General features: G+C 44.3%; 1 protein-coding gene across 1 annotated transcript; it reads left to right on the top strand.

Moving 5' to 3' along the window:
- Positions 1 to 7089: 7089 nt before the first annotated feature.
- Positions 7090 to 9255, top strand: T265_11611 (hypothetical protein; the record flags this gene model as incomplete). Its single annotated transcript, XM_009178310.1, has 1 exon — positions 7090 to 9255. The coding sequence occupies one exon, from the start codon at positions 7090 to 7092 to the stop codon at positions 9253 to 9255; it is 2166 nt and encodes a 721-aa protein (XP_009176574.1).
- Between the last annotated feature and the right edge of the window lie 1006 nt (positions 9256 to 10261).

Here is a 10261-nt window from a genome sequence, read left to right as displayed (position 1 = left end):
TAGGGCGTCATAATTCAACTGCGTCTAGCGTACACTAGTGGATTAATGGTAACATGTCAATCTGGCACGTTAAATGTTCGAAGTTCAAACACAGACACTGTCAAGTATATGCACAACTGATGAGCTTTCATCAGGGAAAAACCATCAGCCAGTGCTTTCCATCTTTCGTGTACTCCGTAGGATGTGTCCCAAAACAGGATGAAGACTTGTTCACTAATTTGGCTACCAATTTGGTTTTGACCGGCGACTCATCTGAAACTCAAATGAATCTCTCGTTCATGATGTTCTTCTCAACCAAATACGCTGTGCCAAACCTTTTCACGTTCGAGATATAGTGAACAAAGATCCTGAAAATCCCGCGACCGCTTACAACTCGTCCGGATCGGCTCAGCATTTTAAACAAAATCGGCTGGTTTCTCATTTATGAGATTCACCTTGGATTTCCGGGAGTCCCCCCTCAACGAAAACCAAATTGGGTGCTTGCAGATTTGCTGTACAAATTGGGTTCAAATAGAGCATAGTGAAACCTGAGCACTGTGTCTACCTGAAGAGTCCAGAGAACGGCGAAAACGGTCGGGAACGGTCGAAGTTTTCAGTCAGTTTTCTTGGATCCATCACACCTACCACTATTGACTACCGACTCTTTCCTGTCTTGTGAAGGACAGAATCCAGNGAAGGACAAAATCCAGCATATTGTTGCTCGCAAACTGCTGCCACAATTCTAACACAGATGAAACTACTTCTTGAAGCCCGTCCCTCTTCGCAGTTTCAGACGTTCCACACACCGACAAACACGTCGAAACTGTCCGCGGCTTCAACTCAACAGAGCAGTGGTCGGTGGTTCTCGCGCACCTACAAAAATATAAAAACTCTACAAAAATATTGGATGACACTATGTGGGTCACAGGTGTGCGGCTGCAGGCGACATCCTTTGAGTGCTGCTCAGATGTGTCACAGACGAACAGAAGGATGACAAAGCGTTCCGTGATCGGTGGTTCTCGCGCACCTACAAAAATTTATGAACTCCACAAAAATATTGGATGACACTATGTAGGTCACAGTTGTGCAGCTGCAGGCGACATCCCCTGAGTGCTGCTCAGATGTGTCACAAAGGAACAGAAGCATGACGAATCGTTCCACGACCTTTTCAAAAAGGATCACACCCATATAAGTTGTGTCCCAAAAACGACGTTTGCATGCACTTGGAAAGAGCAGTATAATCACATACCCAAAACGGAAGCTGGCAGAACAGAAAACTGTCTCTTTTGGAGAATCACCTATTCATAGAATCGCAAATTATCTGATGCAATCCAGGGGAAAACCGTCAAACTCGACATCATCGATTGCATGATATCTGCTGCGCACAGGTCATTCAGTTGACCCTAGAATGACATTCGCTGTTGCACCAGAAGCTAGAATTCGACGAGGCAGTGCTGATCAAACTACGAGTGACTGCAGGAGTGACCGATTTAGTACGAACCTTCGACTGACCCCTTTCCCTCTGAATAGCTTTGTGTGTGTGGCAAGCCCTTCTGAGCCATACATCTCAGAGGAACGGACCAAATGCAACCACGGTCTGTGAAAGTTTAGAAGCCAAACTTTTACAGGAGTAACCAATGGGTTCAAGAGGAACATAAAGTTGTCGGAAACTCAGAGACTGAGGCTTCCTGAGAAGACCCAAGAAAGACGAAATTGATCATGGGCCATCGAAGACGTTCCGTCAATCTTATATGTAGTGTGTAACGTCCTGGAATAAATAATACTTCCTTTCGTTCAAGAGAAATCTCTTCATAAATTTGATGGCTACACATTTCTGTGGTTAATCTGACTGGGCCACCTTTTGTGTGCGCCGTTGGTGGATCGATAATTCTGTCGTCAGTGATAACTTTGAATTTCTAGAATGATCAACTACGTTATCATAATGTCACACGTATAAACGCAGCGCTCTTCCTGAGAAGATAATCCCTTGAAATCGGTACTATTATTTTCGCACTCCTGTAGGGAAGAAACTTTCAAATCTATGGAGTGATATGAATTCATGATTGACGTTCAGTTTCACTTGTTATCCTGCGTCTGGTTCAAGCGCACGCTTCATCGATTGTAGATCGTTGTTCAGTCTATAAACCATGGTTTTCCGCGGCCAGTGCTGCTGTGTACAAAGCGAGCGATGAGAGTGTTTATTTTTACCGTGCAATTATACGTTTTTTCGGACGGTTTGAATCGATCGTGACTGTCTAAGTAGGATCGACTTTAATACCCGTTCTGTTGTTAAGACTAAAATGGGGCTCGATCCTCATTTGGTTGTAAAATTCAGTAGTGTTGGTCTCTTGGTCACTGAGGTTTCAAGTGCAACTAAAAAGGCAACAAACAAGCCGCTTTCCCGAGGAATGCCCTTTTCACGATCGAAAACACAACAGCCAACAAGCTGAAACACCCTAAATAAACTGGGTCCGTAACGCTACCTGACTGTAAGGTTCTGACTGGCGGGTCAGTCGATCGACACAAGCATGGTAAGTTACTGGGTCATCGTTTGAGGCGTCGAGTGTTTCGCTCACATCACGCATGCTCTGGTAAAAGCAAAACTCGAGTCCGAGGCTTCCCCCCTTTGGCATGGACTCACCAGAATGACTGTGTAGGGATAGGGCGATGGTTGTTCAAACAGGAGTCATGCGAGGATGTATTCTACAAAATTCCGCAACCGCCAGCACCTAAAATATATGGTTGTTTCCAAAATGCTCAGATACATGATTCCCCTAGATACTGTTTGGGCCTGAGATATGGCCATCAGTTGGATCATGACTCGGACACCGCTACTTAGAATAGTTCATTCACCGCAGATACAGGGCAAAGGACATTAGCGTACCAAGTATATCATCTTAAGTTTCAAGAACTCTCTGCTGCCTTGGGCGTTGTTCAACTGCAAGATCACTTCACCATTGAAAATCACCGATTCTGAAGACCAGTAATCACTGCGAAACCGCAGCGCATCGTGGAGTACTGACTATCATACTCACAAAATCTCCTCTTCGGTATGCGTTTGTAAAACCATCTAGGACAGTGGTCGAACTCATGCTGTTTTGAAATCTGTGGTACGCATCTATAATTGAGAAAAGTGACTGATTGTCAACCGGTTTCAGAAGGCAGTATGTTAAGCCAAAACTGGTGAGATATCTGTTTTTTTTAATTGGCTAGTTCTTTCACCGTTTTTTCATACCTCGCTGGTCATTCTGGTCATTCCCGTTCGTCCATTCAGGGGGGGCAAAAGTTTTCTGGAGACGTTCACTGGTACTCATTACTGCAATAGATTAGTGACAAGATATTTCTGGATGTTCATTCGGAGATGTTGAAGAGAGAAGACACAAAACTGCCACAACCAGTCTTATCACCAATAATAGAACGATTTGTATGACTCCACTTTGGAATATCCAGTGTACTCTCAGTAGAGAACGTAACTGACACCTGGACAAATTGGTCCTTTTTTGGTGGCTTATCCTTACTCAGAAGGGATAATCAAGCCCCTGTATGAGATGATAAACTAGCTTCTTTGACCGTCTGTATCTTAAACAACTCTCCCAATTGGCGGTGTCCTAACTATTCATCTGGTACGACTGACAAGAAGATATGAGATGCCAGAAGGAACTTCATTCCAGAAGTCCTACAGACGAAAACAAATGTTTTCCTTGTTCTTCAGTTTGATCTACTATTCCCTTTAACTCGCCATCTTATCTTCCTTGAATCTGCACGATTCATTAGCTTCCAGTTTATCACTCACGGAAACGCCTTACCGTACGAGTTATTGGTAGTATGAGAGGAACTGAAAAAAATTTTCAATAAAGTTTTCAGCCTCAAAGTAAAGTCAGTCTACACCGGAGAGCCAAGGAGCATTGTACAGTTGTTTTATCCTGATTGGAAATCACCGGCATCTTGCGAATACCCAAGTAGATTCGAACCCGCCACAACCCTTCCAGTAGAGGACGTTATTAGGAGAACCAGCTCCGGACGTAACGCGACTACATAACTGCTAATGGAATAACCGTTTTTCGTTGAGACAGATTTCATTGGTTGTTCTTCACTCGCCCTTGACAGATGAGTTGTATTCTTAGTATCGCTTTTGAGCGCTTGTACGCGACGTGACTAACAGAGCAGCTGGCTCGCAGGTTCTTCGACTTTAATGGTTTGGTCAAATGCACCGGGCGGTCAAGCGGCCATCCAGACTGGGGTTCACGGTAATAAGAAGGCAGTAAGGGACTTTGATCCACAGCAAGTTGGCGACGGGGATGGGATTGGATTCTGCATCCTAGTGAAAATCAACTATACAGTTCGCAACAGCGTCAACACAGGATTTCTTCGTTTCACTTGTAGCCAGACTTTGAATTTCCAATTTGTGAAGGATTGCTTAGACTAACCTCAGCTGAAACTCTTCAAATTTGCTTGCTGGTGTTGCAAAATCAAAATCAGTTCTTCATGTGGAAGTGGCATTTCGGAGTTCGATTACCAATTGTTCCGTCGTCGACTTCAGTCTAGGAGCTACTGGTCAGTGGTGTGGTTAACTAGAGAATAACTCAAATACGTCACCAACCATCCTTCAATCACCCCGTGGTGGAACACAATCCACAAAATGGATGCTAGGATTCCACCTTGTATTAGTGGATTTCGACCGACTATATAGCATAATTTCCAAACTGGATCTTGCCAGCACTCTGCTTTTTATATGCTTGGGTTATCAAAATGATCGACTTGCCTTTAACTTAAAGACAGAGTTGACCTTGACGCAGATCGAGCGGCACTGCCCTGCCATAAAATTTCTGTGGGACAAAATAACCTGTCAGGAAGGTCAGATTCCTGAAGACTATCACAGGATACCCGAAACCTACGGATACCCTCAAACTCCACTAAACGCCAATCAGATAGCTATGGATCAAGGACAAACTGTGACCTTCATTACACAGCTTGAGGCTGTTGTACTTTCGCACTAGCTCGTCTTCAGTAAGCTGTCGTGTTTCAGCGCAGAGGCACTAGAGCGGGGACAGCAGTCAGATACAGCATACCCTTGTTTAGAAGAGCATTTGAGGCAGAATAATCCACATTATTTTTGAAAGTGCGATTCAAGGATCTGCGAACTGAGACGCAAATGGTTCATAGATATATGTAAATCCCTTGACTTCATTAGTTTCCGGTGCTACTGCAATCTGCTCATTGGTAATTGTCCCTATCTTCATTGTGTTTGGGCAGTCTCTCATTAGACGTCATTGAAATGAGGGCACTGTGGAAAAGGACATCCTGCTTTTCAGTAAGCTATTAGCTTAGAGCATTGAATAGTCATTCGGAGTTAGTTCCCGTCAAACGACTGAGCTCACGTTACAGTGAATTGCTCGTAGCCTGACTGAGGAACCGTACCAACTCTCATAACCTACAGCACATCTCTCGAATTACCGTGCTCCATATTAATCCACGTGACAACACTGTATGCATCCCAAACTAGTCCTGATAAAGAATCCCAAACCGCTTCATAACACGCCGAATCCACGACTATAAAAACTGCATGCCGCCCAGCAGCCACGAAATCCGGTGCATTAAAACCTAAAGTTGCAAGTGTAACTGTCGATACTACTGTCGAGGCACGTAAGTAGTATTTGGTTTTCTCGTAAATCCGCCTGGCGTCCAATGGAAGGTACACCCCATGAAGTTTATTACGGAATCTGCGGAAATGCTTCGCAGCGTTCGTTTACATTTGCGTGACAGTCAATGAATATCTACGAATGTTGAAGAGAACATTTGAGAATATTCAGTTTTCGAAAATATGGTGCATATGGTTCAATTGTTTGTAAAAGTTTGATTGATGTTTCACTAGTAGCCCCTAGCTTTCCTTTTTACACGAGTAGCACATAGTCGGGTTCGCAACCGTGGAAAGCAATTTTGAACAATCCGAAGCCATGGAGTTGTAGCACACCGATTACTGTTGTACCAGTAAGGGGCTGGAATGTGAGAAATGCCTGTTCCTTAAAAATGATCGAAGTTCACTGGCCAGTAGAGTCACTGCAACTGCAAACATCCCCTCACAATGGACCGAAGATTCAAGGAAGCCAATTCGTCCTTACTTTCCTCGGTTTATGATTCCTGGCGTCTTTCTCAACCCGTAAAACTAAGTTTATTCATTGGTGTTTGTCCAGCTAATTCGGTCAATTAACATGGGTCGATAGATTGTGAAAGACCTAAATGTGGGCACCTCGTCGAAACAAGTACTGTTTTGTGGACTCGAAGACTGGAAGACGAATTAGGCGTGTAAAAATAATAGATAGTTTTGGGTGAATAATCAATTAGTTTCGGGCGGAATGAGAACGGGGTCATTGTCTTCCTTCGGGGAGGGAGTTTGGAGGCGATTTTATCTCCCGGATAGAATTTCAAACAGACGCCTTCAAACTGTCCACCATCCTCATTCTGGCGATCTGCAAAGATTCCAAAACAACTACGTGAAAGATGTTACCAATAGCACTTTTCAATCGCAGAGTAGTGCTACTCTCTCAGTGCATGCTCGGGACACTGCACAGGTGGTGTAGAGACCAGCCGGTAGGTCCTATTTTTGCATCGTGTACCATTTCATCCATTATTCAGTCTCTGAGGTGTTGCGCTTCCCGCGTTTGTCATGACAACGGTGATTCTGAAGGACCTGTCTCTTTTTGATTTATCGTACCGTAAAAATTGTGCTAGTTAGCTGCTACGCCCACCTGAGGTATCGCGATTGAGATTACCACTCCGAATTTTGCACTTATTTGTTCTTTTGGGCTCGAGAGGTGGATACAACGCAGCTTTCGTGTGTGTGTGTCACTACAACTGTGCGTGCGAGCGATGCAGCGGGGGCAGCTCATAAGTTGTGCACATCACAGACACACGACCACATTTAAATCGAATCGCAACGTCCACGTGTTCAATCTGGCACTGAGATAGTCCACGTCCAATCAACCAGATGGCTTGCTGTAAACAAGAGCGAATCATGAACGCTTCACCGAGCTGTTCTCGTTCCACACATGACAATTCAACTTGAATTTGTACTTGATCTGCGTGTGTTGGGAATACGGTGGCCCCAGTGCCATGTGTCTTCACTGGTTCATTCTTCTGCTGACTGTGTTCACGCATCAGCCCATTGCAGTTCAACCAACCGCATCAACCACATGTCCATCCTTCTGTAAATGTGAACCCGGTGAAGGCGGCCGAAAAGTGACCAAGAAAAACCACACAGTGGTGGCTAGTTGTCACATTCCCTCCAACATGCATCGACTCGAATGTGCCGCCGATTGGGATATATTACATTTGGTTATTCTGAATAGTCCGGATCATGATGTTGAAATTGCTGTACCTGGTGATTTGAACAATGTGTCACCTTCTCCAGACCTATTACATTCGTGTGGTTCAATTAGTCGTTTAGCCATATGGGAACAGAGTCAGATTAACACAATACCGCTTCATTTTCTTCGCCCCATCTTGAATTTGAAACGCCTGGTTATACAAGTTCCATCGTTGGTCTTCCTGCCTGACCGATTTATTGCTTTTCTGCCACAATTAAACTTTGTTAAAGTATCCAATAGTCGCAATCTACATCATCTAGGACGATTTGTTTTCCAATACTGCCCATCCAGTTTGAGCACACTAGAGTTGAATGGTAACCCAGCTCTTCGAACAATTTCGGCCGGACTGTTTGAACAATGTGACCTGCGTGTTCTAAGTTTGAACGATAACCGATTAGAACGCTTTGATTGGGGCACCTTGCGCGGGTTGAACAATTTGGAAAGTTTGCGTTTGGAAAGGAATCAACTTTCCGGTTCCTTGTCCGATTCTCTCGGCTACCACAGTGAGAAGCAATCCACAGCACTGGCCGCTACCGTTTTGTTAAAACGACTGGATATTTCAGGGAACAGAATCAACTCTATTGAAGATTACCAATGGTCTGGCTTGTGTGATTCAGGACAAACTAGTCATGGAGGCCTTTGCTTTTTGGAAGAGTTGAATTTAGCTAATAATCTATTGGAATGGATCGGACCTGATGCTTTCCGAGGATTACCAAAATTACGAAGGCTCTATTTGGAAGGCAACCTACAACTCCATCAGCTGGACCCTTCCGGTTCGTTAACAGTAGCGTTGTATATTCTTGGGATGAGCAGTGCACAACTCGAAAGAGTTTCGTTATCTGTGCCATCAGACGGTGTTTTGCCTCACAACCGTCAAGAAGTTTTGAATGTCTGTTCACCAGATTCTGCATTAATCCCTCGATTTCGACGTTTCATGCGTGAGGTAATTTCGACCATTTCCCGCCACAGTTGCGCACAGCCAAACGGAAAGTCCGCTGATCAATTCAAGGTCACAACACAACAATCAACAGCAGTACAACAGGCCTTGACAACGGAGCAAACAGACCTCAGCGCACCTAATGTGACTAGGGGAAAAATAGATTACATAATTTTTCACATGCAAAACGCTAACCGGTTTACAATTCTACTAATTTGTTTTGGATTAATCACCTTGGGAATTCTGATGGGATTTTTCCCCGCGATTTGTTTGCTTTGTGCGAGAAGAACGGCCATAAATAGAAAAGCCTTTGGGTCTAACAGACACTTTCCCCTGCATTCTTGTCAGAAAGATGGCCTCATTCTTAACGGTAGTACTGTGCTACAGAATAGTCCACAGACCATGCAACCTGGATCACGGACGGATATCTCGAACCAAATCGCTGGTCGCCAACAACCCAGTCAAGACTGCAACCCATTTACTTGTTCAACGGACCAGATTAGGATGCTTCCGCTCCAGACAGGCTGTCGAGAGCGCCGTGTGAATTCAACCGGAAATGTTTATTCTAAACTGGAAAGGAGACTTGGGGCTCGAGAAATTGGACAATTCCCAGATGCCCAGATGTCTCCAAGGCAAATTTTACCGATTAGTGCTCGAATTCCACAGCCATCATTTGATTTTCGACAATCACCTCTTTCTGTATGTGTTGTCCCACTTCCTACCCCTCTGCCACCAATTCCAACACACGCTGCAACGCGTCATCAAGGTCATCTGGGTTTTGATCAATTTCCACTTGATAGGAGACCATTGCTGATGTCATCAATAGGCACTCGAACAGACTCACTTTATGCCCACACAGCCGAAACTCAGGTATGTGGGTCCACCTATAGCCTAGCCACAGTGACCTCATCTCATCGACCACTTTCTCCAATGGAACGGTGTACACCAAAGTGTGCCCACCGAGGGTTGGTATGAAATGGATTAAACTTCACCCTCAAAGTAAGTTACCTTAAAGAATTCCTAGATCTCGTTGGGTTCACAAAAGCTGATCTTACGTCGCTCAAACAGTTTTCACCTCAAAACGAGAGCTTTTTCATTTTGCACTTACCTACCGTGATCTAACTTTGTTTATTGCTGTCCAGTAACAATGTTTTCGGTGGACGGCATTCAATTACCTTATCATACGTCAGAGATTCTTCATATTGTATTCATACTGGTATCGCGCGCGCACACAAAAACGAAGACGCCCTCCTTGAAATAGAAAATGTTCTGAGGAAAAACATCTTGTTTCACCTGGTGACATTACTCATGATTTACAGCTTTCGTCTCCCATTTGGTCGATACTGGTCGAGACTGGGATCCAACTCCAGAAGTCGTAAATGAGGCCGAATACTGGAATACCACGCATCCCCAGCGGTGTACCTTTATCGACAGAGCTGTTTTAAGGTGGGCCAACGTTCGGCAGCAGTACGAACTCCAGCTCCGTCTTGGTTCAACAAAAAACTCGCCATCAATGAAGAAACAGAATTACTTGAACGTTCTCACAGTTCCTATATTCAATAAAAGCATAAGCAATTTATGTTTCCTTTGTACATCATTGTGAAATTTCACCCTTCTGTATGTATGGGTTTTCTCTAATTTTGGTCTCACTCCGGTAATCGTATAGACTGATGAAATATTTGGCCATCTCGGCTTTTATTGTCTTTAGACTTTTGAACACGTTCTTCGTCTGTGCGGACATCAATACCAGTTGATATTCTCCAAAGTTAGTTGAAGTTCAAAGACAGATAGGGTACTATTTGGAAGGATTCCACCAACGAGACTGTCACCTTGGGCCACTGATTCACCAAGACCAACTGGATGACTGATGGGAACATTGGACCAGTCATGCGCAATGGACTGTCACAGGTTTGAGTGCTATCAACCCTGGTACAACCAATGTACTGGGATTATTCGGATAAATAACACACTGATAGCTCTG

This window comes from Opisthorchis viverrini (assembly GCF_000715545.1).
Source record: "Opisthorchis viverrini unplaced genomic scaffold opera_v5_531, whole genome shotgun sequence".
NCBI lineage: Eukaryota > Metazoa > Platyhelminthes > Trematoda > Opisthorchiida > Opisthorchiidae > Opisthorchis > Opisthorchis viverrini.
Note: the sequence above shows the minus strand (reverse complement) of the source record. Positions and strands in the feature narration are given on the sequence as shown.